The sequence below is a fragment of the Hippoglossus stenolepis genome, chromosome 21 (assembly GCF_022539355.2).
Source record: "Hippoglossus stenolepis isolate QCI-W04-F060 chromosome 21, HSTE1.2, whole genome shotgun sequence".
NCBI classification, from domain to species: Eukaryota; Metazoa; Chordata; class Actinopteri; order Pleuronectiformes; family Pleuronectidae; genus Hippoglossus; species Hippoglossus stenolepis.
The window spans coordinates 8,101,126-8,119,088 of NC_061503.1; the positions used below are offsets into that span (position 1 = coordinate 8,101,126).

The 17,963-nt window shown below is 43.0% G+C and overlaps 1 protein-coding gene across 5 annotated transcripts in view; it reads right to left on the reverse strand.

Annotated features, from left to right (window-relative positions):
* Positions 1-17,963, reverse strand: part of LOC118100455 (transformation/transcription domain-associated protein) — a 79,032-nt gene that overhangs the window by 36,165 nt on the left and 24,904 nt on the right. For 3 of the 5 annotated variants that reach the window (XM_035145598.2, XM_035145595.2, XM_035145597.2), the window contains 15 exons: positions 17,716-17,880; positions 17,412-17,593; positions 16,727-16,925; positions 13,439-13,567; positions 11,613-11,879; positions 10,913-11,119; positions 8,401-8,559; positions 7,906-8,070; positions 7,289-7,399; positions 6,399-6,545; positions 3,914-4,127; positions 3,549-3,677; positions 2,535-2,684; positions 656-855; positions 96-217 (listed from right to left, as the gene is read on the reverse strand). In XM_035145598.2, the coding sequence (XP_035001489.1) occupies positions 96-217; positions 656-855; positions 2,535-2,684; positions 3,549-3,677; positions 3,914-4,127; positions 6,399-6,545; positions 7,289-7,399; positions 7,906-8,070; positions 8,401-8,559; positions 10,913-11,119; positions 11,613-11,879; positions 13,439-13,567; positions 16,727-16,925; positions 17,412-17,593; positions 17,716-17,880 (2,546 nt within the window). The remainder of the gene's footprint in view (positions 1-95; positions 218-655; positions 856-2,534; positions 2,685-3,548; positions 3,678-3,913; positions 4,128-6,398; positions 6,546-7,288; positions 7,400-7,905; positions 8,071-8,400; positions 8,560-10,912; positions 11,120-11,612; positions 11,880-13,438; positions 13,568-16,726; positions 16,926-17,411; positions 17,594-17,715; positions 17,881-17,963) is intronic. The other 2 variants (XM_047338285.1, XM_035145599.2) reach the window with 1 other exon arrangement.

Consider the following 17,963-nt stretch of genomic DNA (forward strand, 5'->3'; position numbering starts at 1 on the left):
CTCCCGACCTTCAGCCCTCCTTTTAAGATGGATGCAAGGGCGGCGTGGCATCAGTGGCACGGCCATTTGGCCATGTGATAAATGGCAGTAATTACCTGTAGACGTAATTAACGAGGTCCAGAAACTGGGCGTTTAACTCAAGTTCATCTGGGAAACGTTTTTCTATGTAGGTCATCATCTTCACCAGCAAGATGGACTTCTCACGTAGGTTTGGCATCTGAAAGGAAGAATTATGGTGATAAGAAAAGAGAGACAATGGGAGAGCATATCAAAATAAAAGACAGGAAGAGGACATAGAAAAAACTGATGATGTATTCAGTTATTTTCTTATAAATGAATCTCTCTGTCCACCTCAGCCTTTCGCTGCTTGTTCTCCACCTGCAGCTTAAAAGAAAATAAAGAACAAAAGACCCCTCTGTGGGTTTTATGCTAATGTTAACCTGACTGGGTTTTAAAAATGTGCTTTGCTTGTTGTTTGTCCAAAGGATTCACACCTTTTAAAATGTACATTGCTGAATCAGCTCTTGGATTCACTCCCGCTATTATCAGAGAAAGAATGCAATCGTCTACTGCATTAACATGACGTTACAGAAGAATGACATGTACGGCTTGTAAACTTCTGAACTCTCTCACTTAGAAACAGCCTCCTTCTTACCTGGTTGGCAGCCATGGGCGAATTGTTTTTCACCCACTCCTCCACGATCTTGACGACAGCGCGGAGGATTTTGGGGTCAGCTGACTTCTCGATCAGCGAGGTGAGAATGACCTGGATGAAGTTTTTCCTCATTTCCATGCTCATGACGGAGAGGCGAGTCTTGACCAGGTCAAGGCTCAGCATTACCAGCTCGCTGGTCACTATGAAAACAGAGAAGTTAAACAGTCAGAAATCAAAATGAAATACATGATCTGCCAAAAAACAGTCATGATTATATGCAGTTTTTGTTTTAATTCTGTTGGAAGTGTTTGTTGACATTTATGGATAAATTATTGTTTAAATTAAGTTTATGTGTCTATAATCTCAGCTGAGCATGTCTTCAATGTCAGCCAAGACAGAAAAATAACATGCAGGTGATGTCTTTTGTTCTTTTTCATTTCTTTTATTGCTATTCCAAAATGTAAGCGCTGTAATAGAATATAAAGTTTCTCCCCATGTCCTATTTTCTGGCCTTGCACACATTTATGCACGCATCACCAATTTAACATTTGCGATGTTAATCTTTTCTTTAAAGGTGATAGCAGGCAAAATAATACTGAACAGTTTTAAAATAATCAGTTCCTCTGTTAAGATTATTAGTTTTGTGAGACATGAAAAGACTTTCCAGACAAAGGCCTCGCTGGTGAGATAGCCTTTGGTCTTAGTGACTATAACGGTTCCTAGTGGAGAGTAAATGTCTGTGTTTCCCGATATAGTCATTAGGGGCCCATTTAAAGCACTGATAACATCTAACAACCATTACCTCCCGTCTGAAGTAGCACCAGCAATTATATACGGCCTATTTCTACCAACCTGGTGAAGCCAAGCTCAGAGAAGAAGGTGAACAGGAAACCCTAGTGAAATTTGTTTAAGTCATGACAAAGCTAAAAAAAAACTTTAAGGACTTAAGCAACAAAAGGTTTAAACTTTTGAAACTCTTTACCCTCGCTGACAGAGATACAAAGCTGCTTTCAGACATGCACTGCAGTCTGGACATTTTCCTGAAATTTACCAGAGGGAATGATGGTGCGAACGCAAATGTCAATTGCTCCAGACATTTTCTGGGACCTGCCCTTTTGTTTGATTTATCCATAGAGTAGCTATGAGATGAAACATGCTGGCAACCAGAACTGAGGAGCATTCCCAGTGAAACCAGACTATCTGTAAAGTGGATGTCCCCCTGACCAACAAAGCAATTGAGAACAAAGCACCAGGCATTACTGAGACACGGAGGATATATGAGCTCTAACCAAGTCTGAGGAACATCAACGTGTATATGTGCGCGTGTGTTTTGTACAACTGACCTCACATACAGTCAACAATTGTTTTGCATCACGTTCAGAGTAAGCTCAATTCAAACAGAAGCTGATGTCTCGTGATGGGCTCTGGTAGTTTAAGTGTGTTTGAGTTGTATACTTAAAGCTAGGGTTAATAAACCAGAAAAACCAGAGCAGGCTACACAGGCAACCAATACACCCGGCCTCCTCCCATTGGCCCTCTCATCAAAGGATGTGAAGAGGCTTTGAACAAATACGATAAGAAGGGCTTCAGAAACAACTTACCAACCCTGCCTTAAATTGCAGCCATCGGTGTATAGTCATACTGTGAACCAGTCAAGAGTAGCCTCTCTTAGTCATGAAACATTTTGTTGTAATTCACTTAAATCAAAAGCAATGGATTTCAGTATCTGGTATTAGTGACTCTTGAAATAAGTGCAACCCTTCCTTGAATTGTAAAAAACTATGTTTTTATGTGCTCATTCTGCATGTTGCTGTGTGAAGTCTATGGTGTATGTGTTTGTATGGGAATCTTTCCACAGCCCTCTTGTCCGTGCATGTACCTGTGTTGGTCTCCGTCACCCCTGGATTAGCCTGCGCAGGGCTCAGGTGTTCCCGCACCATCTTCTGAAGTGAACGCATGAACACAGAGATGAGGCGGTCGATGTAGCTGGCGTTGTAACTGCAGGCTGACTTCAGGATCATCAGTGTTCCTGGAAGACAAATGAATGGAGGAAAATAAAAATGGGAAATACAATTATCTTGACAGGAACCTCGACCTCTGGGGGGGACAAGGTAACGGACACCTACACCTGCAGTCAGCTTGTGCTCATTCGCAGACAAGGGCTTGATTTTTTTTTTTTTAAATCTAACAAAAGTTCCAGTGTGTCAAAGAGGCACAGGCAGAGATAGGTATGAGTAATGTCCCTCACTGGTGCTGCTCCCTGGAGGGGAGACAAATGTTAAAATGTCACCCCCTCTGGCCAGAAGGATGGCGTCACATCACTGCATTTTCCCCAACACGATACCAAAAGCTTTCTATTGACCACAACTGCCATTTTGGGAAAGCATATCAAATAGTGTTATCTTAAGACTGTACTCCAGAAGCCATTCGGTCACCTTGAGGGCCCCTTTATTTCAAAAGTTAACGTGCAGTTTTAAGATTGTCGAGGAAGAAAATCAGAAACCGTCTCTTAAGAATAAGTTTTAATGTATTTTTCCCCCCATAAATACTCCTCTACAGCTGGGCGGATAAGAGCAATGTTTGTTCAGGGAGTGTGGTCGAAGGCAGCAATCCTTCCCAAGACAACCTCTCCCAAACCCCTGGACTGTGGCCTCACTTTAAACAGACCAGATGTTCCACGGTGCAGCAGGGCCCATCAGCTCGCATTTTAATGACCCATTCACGGGCTTAATTGCTAAAATTGATTGAGAGGTAGCTAGGTTTTGTCGGAAAAAAGTGGGAGTGTAAAAAGTAAAAAAAGATAACAGGGTTTATGAGCAACAAAGTGAGAGCAACAGAGGGTGAAAGGGATGAACGAGAGGAAAAGGGAGAAATGGAGAGCTGTAGGTCTTACCGAAGAGCTGTGTGGGGTTAGTGTTACTTGTCGCTTTTTCGTAGTTGGTAAGTCCCTCATAGATGACTTTGCCCACAGCAGCATACAGACACTCCAATTCCTCATACTTAGATGCCACATTGGATGTGCCTGGAGAAAGAAAGAAACGTTTGCTTGAATGGCTGGCTTTTAACACAGGGCAAAAATCAGCCGAGGCATTTAACCATCAACTATTCTAACAGAACAGCACAGTTGTCCAAATATTTTGTCACTCTTTAATGAAAGCAACAGGGAGTTGATGATTTCTCAGACATGCAGTGCTTTCCTGAGTTCCGAGTCTGACTCACTCCCTGTGAGAATTTAGGTGTCGAGTGCCACAAACTTACTGGGCTCAGTGGGGAAGATGCTCATGAGGCGAGAGAGGAGGGAGTGGACAGCCCGCAGGACTTTGGTATTGCCGCAGGTCATGCATGCAGCGATGCCCCGCTGCAGGGGCTTGAAGTGGGCCAGGATGGCAGGGGACTGCAGCACGGTCAGCAGGAAGCAGAGAATCTCCAGCCCAGTGCAGATGTTGGAGATGTTAGCCTGCGCCGGTTGCTCCTGAAGGGACACAGAGGAGAGAAGTGAAACAAGGTCAGCTGAGTAAAAGTACTGCGGCCATGAATAGAGCTCAGCAGATTGGTTCCAGAAGTATAAATCCCATTTATTTTATGAATATAGATTTTGATTGTCAGCCATAATATTGTAAGCATCCGATGTAGACCTGCCAGAAGCAAAAAGTTTTCGAAAAACAATATTATATGCTCCTGTAGAAGCCACAAGTCTGTGTGATATCAACTGCAATTCAGGTTTTATTCGTAATGTCAAGGAGATTACAACACTACCCACAATCCTCAGGTGTAATAGTGATGTCTCTGAGTGGTGGAGCTCGCTGTTACCATGGAAATGTTTAATGGGAAGTTAACTCTTAGAACTAGAGACGTTCTAAAAGTGGACGGTCACTGTAACGTCATTACAAAATAATTATTTTTGCACTTTTTGTTGTTTCTCACATTCACATTCAAAAATTATAAAAAATATCCAGATATCTTTTATAATTTTTGTTTTTAGCTCTCTGTTTTATGTGTACATAGTTACAGTGCAAATTCATCAGTAGATAAATAAATTATTCAGGTCTTATTCCATATAGACTCCATATAAAAAAAAAAAAACACCCAATATCCAACATACAGGTATTTCTCACACAGAAGAACTGAGGCGGCTTAACCAAAGATCAATGTGCAACATCAAGTACTAATTTTGTCGAAATTACAATCAAGGTTTACAACTATGGCAGGGCCAAGAGTATAATCTAGTACAGATCCATAGCACTAATCTTGGCTAATGAACAAGGTGACTCTCGTGATAAGAGCGCTGGTAGATATTAGGGTAGTATTGATTTGGCACTGTATTAACAGAATGGAACCTTGTCTCTGGAGCCATGTAGATAAGGCACATGCGTTTATGTGCTTGAGTGTATGATTGTGTGCATGTTTTGTGTGCATGTCCTCTGCTCCTCCTCATTTGCCCTCGCACAACACTCCTCCTGACTCAATCACTGTCATGGCAGTACAATGCAATGATAAAAGGTAATCCGATTTAAAGCATTGTTCATTATGCTCCGTAAGACTGCTGGGCAGGTAGAGCATGCTCTCAGGGGGGGGACGGGTCCGTGTATGGCGCATCTGCACGAGGCCGTCATAAGCCTTGTTCGTCAGACCGCCCCTGTGGGATCTGCAGGGGCTGATTGGGTTAGTCTGAGTGCAGGCATAGAGACAAGGTGCGGCCCATACAGGGGTCCCCGACAGACAACAGGGGAAGTACGTGACAATTGCGGGCACATGGCGATAACCTCGTCGGAACAGTGGTGCCGAATCAGCTCAGAGATATGAGTGGAGAGGGGAACAACAGATAAAGAGAGGGAGAGAAGAGAGGCTCCGATAAGAAGCTGAAAATAAAAGAAGAGGAGATGAGAGGAGGAAGTGGTGGCAAAGGACAGAGGGAAAGGCGAGCGGAGATGCAGAGAGGCACGGCAGAGCGATACAGAAGTAAGGCATGAGAGGTTTAGGAGGAAGGGGAGTGGGGGGTTGAACGAGAAGGCACAGGCCAACCCGGATAGACTCCTCTTATCTCACCACTGTCATTATTTTGTCATTATGGTGGTTTGCGCCTCACTTCATGTATTACTGATAACAGACAAAGGACTTGGAGGCATTAGAGCAAACACTAAGACAGAGCTTAAGGAGGGAGAGGGAAACTTCTGCCGTCTACGGGTGGGCGAACGGCAGTTAGTTATCCTTTAGTGTCTACTTCTTATTGCTTTGAGACGTAACAACAACAAGCCTGCATATTTCAAATTTTATTAAGCGTGTTTGCCTAAACACTGTTGATGACATACACATCCACTAGCAACTTCAAATAATAATCGGGGCACACTCGCATAAACAGGTGCTTCTTCAGGGCTAGAATAACAACAAGCATCCCTGTCACCAAAAAGTAAAGATAAGTCACTTTCAAGTAAATACTCATCAATGGGGAATCCATAGAAAAGTCATGACAGGTCTGGAGACAGTGACGGACATGTGATCTCAGACAAAAGCTGTAGAGAAACAGCTGTAATGACATAGGCATGAAGGTCAAAAATTAACTGGTCAAGAAACCCACTAACATCTGGCTTTTAAGGAAATGGGAATGAAAACAATAGGAGTCACTGGAGTTTACCCAGCAATTTTGGTGCAAAAGACGTATATGAAACATAAAGACATCAGCCTGATGTCTTTATGCAAAATAATGAGAAAACTGAGCCATTCTAAAAGGCATATGCCGTCTTACCACTGTCATAAGCAGCTTGTCGAACCACTGTAGCTTGAGCTCAGCGCGAGGCCACATGTCGGGCCTGAGGGCGGTCTTCATCAGGCTAACACAGCGGCGGGACAGCAGCTCCCCTGGAGACCCGGCCACGTTGGTGCTGTCGTTCACCTATAGACACGAGAGAGGGAAAAAGACAATTTGGTATCATTGTCTTTATCAATGGCATCACAACGGCGCCCTGATAAGGTCAGAAATCACTGTATGTGTTGAATTAATGCAGGTATAGGTCAACAGTGGCATAACCAGGAATGGGAAATGTCCTTCAGTCACAAAGACTGGTTCAAGCCCTCGCCGCAAAACAAGCATCCACCCTGCATCAAAAACCCTGAGGCGAGACAGTGAGCTCTAGGTGTGGTTTTCTTTGGCTGATAGTAAACCCTGGGGTCGACAGGGATCAATTTGGTATCACAATACACTGTTATCAAGTGGAATACAATGAAAGGATTATGTTTCCATAGACTGTTCTGTGAGCAGTGACTGATCCTCACCAGTTATACAGGGGCAGAGATGCTTGGATGAGCAGTGAGAATGAAATTTGTCCCAAAAACAAAAAAGTAGGAAAAGTCAAGGTGAGTGAAATCTCAGCAGTCTATTTTGGGCTTAAAACCAAGGTCATCACATGCCACTAGACCAAGGGACAGCAGTGTGAGGAGACACGTTTAGGACAGCCACCAGGTGTGTCCTACCTTCACCACTGAGGGCTTAGAGGAGTTGTGTCCTACCTGGCAGGCTGTTTGGATGGAAGAATTGTACCTGCATATGTGTGTGTGTGTGTGTGTGTGTGTGTGTGTGTGTGTGTGTGTAAGTGAGATGAAGTGCTGTTTGTGTAGTGGTGACAGTGGGGGTGTTACCTGGCATGCAATCCTGATAAGGAAATTGACCACGGTGTCCGTATGTTGTTTCTCTACAGGCTTGGTCAGCATGGTCTCTGTACCTGGCATGGACTGGCTACGGCCAAACACCTGAAAGAAACATATAAACACAATAAGTAATATGTCAAGGTGGTTTTTGGAATGATTACTAAAAAGAGAGAAAAATGAAAATGTAATTGGCGAGGAAAATAGAGTCCACAATTTGGAAGGAAGAGTCAGTTTTTGTTTGCACTGCTTACAGTATAAATAGGCTGGAGTTATGACTGTCTGATAATTATCCTGGTAACTTTCTGGGTAAATTCCATGTAGATTCAGCAACAACAACAAATGCTGCTGTTTTTTTCTATTTTTCTCCAGACAAACGATAAAAGAAGCTGGAAATTAGACCATCATTACGGCCGCAGCTACAAAGACTTGTTTACTGAAGTAACAGAGCATTTGTTTCGTGTTACAATCCACCTTAATAAGCTAATTCTGTGATTTGCAATGCTATATGGGATATTGTATGAATACACGAAAAGCCCAAATGACATGTAAGATGTAATAAAGTACTGTATCGCCAGGTCTATGCTGCTATAGTGCCCCATTTTACTGACATCTGAGAGGTTGTTGGTTGAGCTCACCGCGGAGGCAGCCCCAGTCGCTGTACGGAACCTCTTGACGTCCTGTCCGGCGGCAGCACCTTCCAGAGACAGTCCTCTTTTTACAGCTCCACCACTGGTTCCTTCACCACCAGTGGCTGCTTCAGCCTCAGACTCCGGCTACCACACCCAAGAGAGGGAGGGACAGGGTTAAGTTTAATTACAGTTTAATTTACAGAAAATTAAAAATATTATACATATGTGTATATCTTGTCAAGCTTTCTGACCAGCTCCTACATGATGACATGCAAAGTGTGAATGCATGGCAGACAAAACACCATTTATCGCAGTTCAAGCAGTCTTTTGCGAAACGAATATCTCACATGTTGATATCACGATAAATTTCCGATATATCATGTAGCCCTAATGCAAACAGTGTGTAGTTCAGGCAGCTTCGGTGTCTGCATTGAGGTGTGAATCTGTGTGTATTTACAAAATCCACGAACACACCTGTTGGTCTTTGATTCTCTGTAATTCCCACTTAATGACCACCTCAGCCAGGTCAACAGCCAGTTTCCTTTGCTCGATGGTCACACTGGGGGTGAAGCCCAGACGCTGCATTGCACTGATCATGTGCTGCACCAGGTGGTGGCGCACTGGATAGTAAACCTGGAAGGAAAAAATTGAAGTAAGCATGTGTAAAAAATAATAAAATACACGATTAAGCAGTGAGTGTAAAAATATTGAATATCTTGTTCACTTTTACTCATCTACACAAAACCAGACTGTATTTTCTTTTCCTAAAGCATCAATGTCAGACGTTCACTGATGCCAATACAGTGAGCAGTGATAGTCAACCATGCTGAGCAGATGGAAGAAGGGTACATACAGAACTCAATCTTTAATATAAAATGATCCTGTAGCTTTAGGCCTGTATTTCTTTTTTTTACTCTACTTTTATCTGGACATCTTACTTGAACACTCGCACCAAACAGATGCAGAAAGTATGGACAAGTGGAAAATGAGTGATAAATTCTTTTAAGATTATAAGATAAGAAACAACCCTGTTTTGCAAGAACCGCCCATCTTTGTGAGACCACCAAAGACATTTATCATGCCTAACTACTCTTATTTCCCAACTGGCGCCTACATGGTTTCAAGAATAAGAACAAAAACAAAGACCCATGGCACTCGGCTTCATGTAAAACCCCAAATTGCAATTGCAAATTGCATACTTATTTTGTGTAGTCTTTTATATTTAAGTCTAACTTTGGTTTGCGTAACGTCTGAGAGCATCCTCAAAAGATGAGGAGAACCTCACCTCAGAAGAGTGTTTTGCCTCAATGCCACTTTTAAACTGTTTATCATGGTGTTAAATTGACAGTTTTGCCATAATAAGCACATTTAAATGAGACTCCTTCCTGTTGCCTTAGCATCCAGACAAAACAATCCAGACCGCAAGACCTGTTGCTGGTCTATGTATCGGAAAAGCAGTTGTATCCATGTCATTTTGCTTCTCTCACCCTAGAACAACATTTGATGTTTCCCAAGACCCTGTTTGTTTTTTTCAGGTCAACTGAGAGTCCCATGAACTGACCACAGCCACTGACTTGTGTCTAGTCAAAGCCAACTGCCTTCATCTACAGGAAAAGTGTAATTTCTTCTGCGTTGACTATACTTTGGATGAGTTATCGTCCCAAAATCTAGAGCAAAGTTGAAATGGGTCCTAAGTCTTTCTGAGACACGTCAGAAGAGGCAAACTTTAAAGTCGTATTCCCACTTAGTCTCAAGGACATGATGACACACACTTAGCCCCGAGCATTCAAACTCAAGAGTCACTTAGCTTCATCACAAACTGAACTGGGACTCTGAAACACAGACACACAGCCAGACAAAAGAGCAAGAGATGAGATGTCTATCTGAGGGCTGTTGCCAGTGTCAAAGAATATTAAAGCTTCACACTTTGAGGGTAATTATAGTCAATAGAGCAGGACTTCACAGCCCCTTAATGACGGAGCGGCTAAGCCCTGTCCATCATGTGTGCGCACAGAAAAAAAAAAACATGCACGCCATCTCTCTATTTCTTGATATCACACACACACACACACACACACACACACACACACACACACACACACACACACACACACACACACACACACACACACACACACACACACACACACACACACACACACACACACACACACACACACACACTCATCTGTCTGTCATTATCTCCTCCCCAGTGTAATTATGCTGATGTGATTACATTAGATTAGTCATCTGGCCCAGGGAGAGCAGCCTGTCAGTGAGATAGAGAGGGGAGCTGAGGAAAATGTCAGTCTTCTGCTAAGAGACTGTCGCGGTCTCTGACTGGCGAGGCGAGCGAGCGTCAGACGGAGGAGCGAGAGGGCAGAAAGTGTTTCTGGAATCGAAGGAAGATGGCGAACATAAAGGCCAATGATCCTTCGCTGGTGCTCGTACACAGGCGAGTCGGCTCTTTGACTCCGCTGATTATTACTACGGAGGGTGTGTCTGAGGATGTATCTGTATTAAGGGGATTACAGGCAACAGGCGGCTACCATCAACTTCACTGCCCAGAGTTAATGATCCAGCTGTTGACAAGGAAACAACAGAGCACAGCACCATTGTGATGGTTACTGCCAGTATAAAACTCAAGTTTAGAGAACTAATATCGTAAAAACTAGTAACTGTGCCATAAATTATGATACAGATTTTTACTTTCTTGTTTGAGGAGTTGCCATACGATTAAGTTTAAGTAAAAATTGGCTCTTTCAATCTTTACCCGAGTGTGGTTTCCTACAGTTGCTGAAAACCATAATAAGCAGCGAGCTGACAGTAGCAAGAAATTACTGCGGATGTACACAAGAGTTTCCCCTCACTCCTTGTGGCACCACCCAGATGAATATGAATACGCTGGGAATCAATATTTTCAATTGTGATGGATTTGAAGGAGGATGCTCACTATTGACCAGTGCACTACTGTTCATGTTCTTACCCTGAAGTGCTGCACGATGAGATGCAGTATGTGGACGAGCTGCGGTACCGTGTGTCCCTCCTCTACAATAATTTTCCGGGTCCAGTGGGTCAACATCTGGTGGCCGTCCTCCATGCGGGCGGGCACAGCCGGGGTGAGGATGGCCATGGCCTGCCGCACAATGGCCCGCGCCTCCATGGTGTGGGCCTTCAGCAGGCTGTGAAAGACCTAGACCAAGGAAACAAACCATACTTAAAGGAAATGTCTTCTCCTTTTTGTTTTTTTCTAACCCTTTAAAAACTGTTTCTCTTTCTACATTTCATTCATATACATACATTCATATTTCATTGGATTTGGATTTCAGGCAGTACAGATAAGCATACACACTTATTTTCTTGCTCTCTTGCAAAAATATACACACATACCACATTCTCAATTCCACTATAGTAACATAAATCTCTCCATAAGCACCATTCACACACTAAGCGTCCTGGTAAGTATCTTCTATCATGTATTCAGCTGTTATTTAATTTCAGTTGAGTCTTTGTCATCTGGATGATTTTCCTGTTACATCTTTTTCTGCATAGTTTTAATTCATTCTGTGTATTTTACATCTGCTAAACAAATTTGCTTGTTTTATGGTTATTCTCTATTTAAGGTTTTGAGTTAAGTCAAACCCGTGCTCCAGAGTTTCCCTTTCTCTCTTCGAAATCCTCCTCACCTGCAGGACAATCTTCTTGTGGATGGCAAACTTGGCGATGATGTGGGCCAGAAGCAAGTGACCGCTGTATTTACAGGCAGGATCCACGCAGGCTTTGGGCAGCAGGCACGGCCAAGCAAAGGTCATGAGGCGCCGCAGCTTGCTATTGCGTGATTTGTTGTTGTCGTGAATGTGGTGGGGAGCGTGCTCCACCAGCAGGGTGGAGAACTGCAGCAGGCAGATCCGCAGTGAGTCCAGAAGGTCGGCCTGCTTCTCGGGGTCCAAAACCTGGAAGCGAAGGAGCGGGAGGTGGGGGGTTAAAGATTGTTGGTTCAATAGTTATGATGTTTGGTGAGTAAAACAAAAACGCCTCGATCTGTTACTGTGGCTGTAATTCTTAACAACTGCAACAGACGTCAATAGATCATTAGATTACATCGTGCACCTCAACTAGAGATGTTCCAACACCGTCAGATATGCCACGGTCACTGCCGAAAAGTCCTCTGTGCCTACGTGAATCTATGTACCAATCTGATACCACATCTTTACAGTATATTAGTTTCCCGGAAATCGCTTCCTCATTCAGCTGTTGTGGAGAAGTCTGTTGAATTTGCTACCGATGCTATATTACAACTGGATGGTATATTTTCTCCAAAAGAAGAACAAGCAACACCTGAATGCTGACATTTTCTGTCCCTCTCAGCTAAGTCACGCTTTTCGCTCGTTGCACTGTCTGGCTGTAGGTTTGATAATGTCCCTTGGAAATCTGAAATGACCTGAGAGGTTCTAGACCCATTCACAGATGCAAATTGGTCTGGCGACGACAGGCTACAAGTATACTGCAGTTCTGAGTAATGTTTACTTCCCAAAATTACATTTGAATGACACTGCAGCACAACAGCAATCTACCTTTTCACATATTGAGAACCTTTTTTCAAAAAAAACAGCCCCCCCCCCCACCACCCAAGTACACACATCACCATGTGAATTCCCTAGAGAGGAGATAGAGCAGACAGAGAGAGGGAGGTAAGTGAGGAAATGAGTTTTAACCAGACCATAGAGGAGCCATTAGCAGCCATTAGGACCGGTGTTAGTCAGTGATGAGATCTGCCACAGCACAAACAAACATGCTGACCTTTAGCATGGTCACACCATGACATTTACAAGAGGAATTATAGCCTGGCCTGATGAATGAAACGTGATGGAAAAGAGGAGGCGGTGGGATGGTTGGAGGGGGGGGAAGAAATAAAGATGGATGAAGAGACAAAAAGGAAGAAGAGAAAGATAGGATGTCAGCGATTAAGAAGAGGAGAAGAATCAGACCAAGTGGGACGCAGTTGATGATGACTGAGTATGGAGATGTTTGGTACTGATAAGAGATTATGAGAGGAAATGCAGCAGGTAATGAAATCAGAGACTGATGGAGAGACGAAGTCAGCGTTTCCGCTATGTTCAAATCATTGCTGCTGCTTTCTCGTGGCTTTCTCCTCGTTTAATAGGGGAGGCAACGGTCGTTAAATGTGTGTGAACATTTTTTACGTTAGAACCTCAAAGAAAACTTGTGTAAAGCTGATTTCACATGACACAGCAGCACATTATCACAGCGGTATGGACCTAAAGTTGTTTACGATCCTCCAGTAAACCAAGAGAAGAGGAGGACGAAGAAGAAGAAGCAGAGTTCCTTCATGGTTTCTCTCTTTAGGTTCATCACACCGTGTGCGTCGTGCATTATAAACAGACCCGACTAATCGATTACTAAATTAGTTGCCAAATATTTTTGTAATCAATAATAATGAAGAAAGATATTGATAAGAGGAAAGACAATGCCTGCAAGTGTGGATGTTTACCTTGGTGATGAAGACACTAGTGATGCTTTCAGGATTGTCTCCTTCAGGGTTGGGCGGCCCAAGCAGCTGCTCACCTTCCCCCTTCTCAAAGCTGCACAGGAAGGCTGGATTCAAGATGTGTTGCAGCACCTAGGAAAAAAGAAAAGCACATTGGATTGATTATAATGATAAGAAAACCCCAAAAAATGTTCTAGTTAATTAAAGGGAAAATGTAACTTTCACAGCTTTGAGTTTCAAAAGGCTAAAACCGATGATTTCAGTGAAAGGACTCCTTCAAGGAAGGTGAAACTAATCAGTGAGATCTCCCGGTGCGGTCCTTCCAAAGATGCATTTAAAAAAAACTGCACAACTCTCAACGGCACATTATTAAGTGATTAAAGTTAAAGTGATGCAGGCAGATTTATAATGGCAGGAAAAAAATTTGATTCACCAACAAGGGAAAACTTTACTCAGAAACATTGAAGACAGACTTCAAGTTAAAAAACATCAAATGCGAACTAAAATGATGATAACAAAATGTCTGACAGTTAAAAATCATACAATTTACAGCTCTTGAGAATACTAAAGAAGAGAACCGGATTATGTTTTCCAAATTAATACATAGGCATTGAAAGAAAGAAATCTAAACTACTGCTGAGGGAAGGCTTAAAACACTATTTAGTAACCTGCAGGATAGTTGCCAGGTATTTGGGAGCGAAAACAAAGGCCCGATTAGCCAGTAAAATGCCGAATAACCCCACCACGGTACAACTAACGACTGCATTTATTAAAGAAGCTGCTATCTGTTAATGAACCCCATTTTCAATCCATCATTGGGGAGGACAGGGCATTGCTCAGTGCAGAACGAGCTGTGGCAGCATATGTTCCAGCGCCTTCATTAACGCATTACTCACACACGTTCTGCACAATGCATGTGTTGATAAGACTGGTGCGCATGCAGAAGCGCACGCACGCCCCTTAAATGAAGACACAATGCGTGGAGCACAAGTGTGTTCCTGAGACTTTAAGTTCTCTGATATCAATCACTGTAGGATCGCAGACATGTTTTTGTAATGCCATCCCATTAGAGGATGTGATCCTGCAGGCTGTGTGTTTTGCTGCATGTGTGTGCACATAATACCACTGGGCAAGTAGGCTAGATCCATTTCTGTAGATGTCTTAATTATCTTAAATCTCATTTCCATACTGTTGTGTTGAGTATGTGTTTGTGATGCAGTGCTACTATGGTTCCTGGAGTTTTATTGTGAAGTAGCCACAGGAAGTCATAAATAATGGTCACTACCAGCACTAAAAGCATTTTTTAAAAACTGTGTATTTGTGCTACACTGGATGTGATGACGAATGTGAAACAGAAGCACGATGATTCATGGATTTCATCCACATGTTTGTTTGTCTGCTTGAAATCTATGAAAAGTAGAACGTTTTTGAATCAAAAAGCAGCACAAAAGCTTTTTTTCAGTGAGAACAGTTTGGAAAGAACAAAATATGCAACACCAGCAGCATTAGGTCAGTGTGTGCTATCACAGATAATTCATTGCTGCTTTATCATATTGTCTCTCTCCTCTCTCTCTCTCCTTCTCTCTCTCACACATACACACACTATATTCTGTGTCTTGATAAAAGTGACAAACTCTTAATCTCAGTGATGCTACACAAGAACACGAGCACAAACACAAATTACAGACACACACGCACGCACACGGTCCTATGTTATTATGCTTCTGGGAAAATGCGAAAGGCAATTATTCAAATGTCGGTGGAGGTACCACTCACACTCAACAAAAAACATATTCACACAGAAACACATCATCTCTCTTTCTGACACACCGACACACGCACGCACGCACACACCACACACACACGCCACACAGCTAACATCTGCTGGGCACCAGAGAGAACAATTAAGGGAAAAACAACACAATTCTGTTGGGGTGGTAGTACTGTAGGCTCAGTGCTGCTAAAAATTAAAAAGCAGCATTTGGGCCTGGAACGACAGCAGCACAATTATTCAGCTGGACTCTGTCTGCCTTTACTTTGTCTCTTTTTCTGGTCCATATGCTGCTGAAGCAACACAAGCTGAAAATTTGCAAAAAGAACAGGGTGGACTGAGCAACATCATAGACACAAGTGTGTCCTTGGATTTGGACACATTCGCCAGCTGTACAGTGCACAGTTTTGTGTTCTTTCCAGACCGCCATTTGGCTCTGTGCTACCGAGTGCCAGGGCAGCCCTTCCCAACTGACCCGTTTTGTACTTAACAGCAGCGCTGTTGCTCCTCTGTGCCAGGTCGTGTGCCTGTTACAGCTGCGCAAAATATGTGTGCGGGCGCATGCGTCTATGTGTGTGTATGCGTGGAGCACACGCATTCGAGAGAATGAGCTTAATTAAAAAGCAGCTCCAACGACTGTAATGCTGGCAGCAGCAGGTCAGGTGGAGGACAGAAGCATTCATCTGTGAGCCTCTGAGGGTCTCCAACCAGACAAAATGACCTTTCTGACTCCATCAAAGAACTTCTGCTACAGAATACACCAACCATAAAAGTCACACAGATCAGGTCCCTCCACTCCTGCATTTCCCCCACTGAAGAAGCACAGAAGGTAAGCTGGGGTGATGCTCAAAGAAGTTAGCTACATGTTTTATAATCCATTTTTGAGCTCAGGAATGGGCAGAATGATCAGTCAATAATGTTTTAAATCCATTTTACAGACAAAAAGCAACACATTCAAAACTCTCTTCAAAAATTTTTTTTTTTCAACTATGGGCTACATGAGCAGCACATAAATTTAAAAAAATGTATGTGCTTGTCAAAATGTGTACTTTTCTATCGCATGTTTTTTAAGTCCAAAAATAAGTACTGTTCTAGTATTGCCATGCCAGAATAGTGGAGAAATATAAAAATAATGCTGCCAAAGCCTTTATTCCCTCCCTTGAAATGTTTTCAACAGATGGAGGATATAACGACTCAGTTCAGACATTGTACACAAACATTCATATTCATCCATCAATCAATGCAATCCAAAGTTCTGCTTATTTCACCACTTAAATTGGATCCTTGTCAAATGCTGGGTGATTGTGTCAACTGTTGTGGTCACATTATGCTTATAAAGCCAAGCAACAAGCGAAATACAGCTAATCTTTTACTTCGTGGTCAGTAACACTGTGTATCATCATTATTTCAGTGCTAATCCCAAAAGATCATTTGCAAAGTAATAAAAGCCTTGGAGGATTTCAGATCCATGTAGCATGTAGTCATTCATTTACTTCCTTGCTGAGTTCCTATGTGCGTACCTTCGCTTTGAGCTCATCATTGAAGTGTGGGTCATTGAACTCGACAAAGCGGAAGAACAGGGCCCGTTTCTGGGCGATGGAGTAGTTCTTGGGAATCTCCTCCTCCATGTATTCCTTCAGGAAGGTCATGTTGCACAGGAAACGACCCGTAAAGGCCCGCAGCAGCTGGAACAGCAGCTCAATCTCGGAGTAGTTACGCCTATCGAGGAAATATACAGTGAGAGGTAGCAGGAGATATGTCTCATGTGAACAAGTCATACTGTGTGCCGTCATTTTAAAATAGACTTTGATAACAATGGGATTCTGCTAATAAACATTTTTAAAAAGGGTGACTGAACACATGCAATCTAAAATGAATGCCTGCAGTGATTGAGGGTTAATTGCAGGGTCTAAAATAAACATCTGCTGAGTGTCTAGTGTCAGTGGGGGAGGAAGTCATTTGTGATTGGAATAACATTTTAGTTTGTTAGAATTATTGGCTTACGGTCCTTACACAAGCTAATGTGTTTACACTCTATTAATACCATTGTTAATTTGAGAGTAATGCTCGGTCCAAAGTTTCATCTGCAGTAGCTCTTGAGGGAGGACAGACTCGACAGTTCCCCGTCATCTGATCTCAAACAACAACTTTGTCGGACATTTAGACGCGTTTCATTCCCATTACAATTTGAATGTCTGTACTTACTTGCAGTAGCTCAGCAGGCAGAAGGCCAGCAGCTTCGGCTCCTTCCAGTTGGTGGCAGCCATGTTGTCTTTGCGATGTCTCTCCTGGAAGGCCTCGCTGACCCAGACCCGTCTGAGCTGGCTGACCAGGGAGTGTTGCCCTGCCAGCCAACCTTCATCATTCTTCACAATGATGCTGATGATCTACACAGACAGGAAGAACAAATAAGGTTTAAATGGTGGAATTAGTTCACCTGCCAATAAATGTGTGTAGGTGTGTGTGATGGATGTTTACCTCAACAGAAATGTAATGAAAATGTGTATACCTTGATGGCTTGGAACTGCAGGTCCAGTCTGGCTGTGGTGGTAGAAGGAGACCCAGGGCGAACAGTTGCTGCAGTGCCGGCAGGAACCAGCAGGGGGACGAAGCGATTAGGATTAGAGGCCAGCACGTCTCTTAGCGGCTTGGCATCTTTGTGTTTCAGGAAACTCTGTATATGAACAAACACACACACATAAGATTTAGTAAGACTAGAGAACTACATTCTGGTCTGGCTCAACAACCGTAACAACA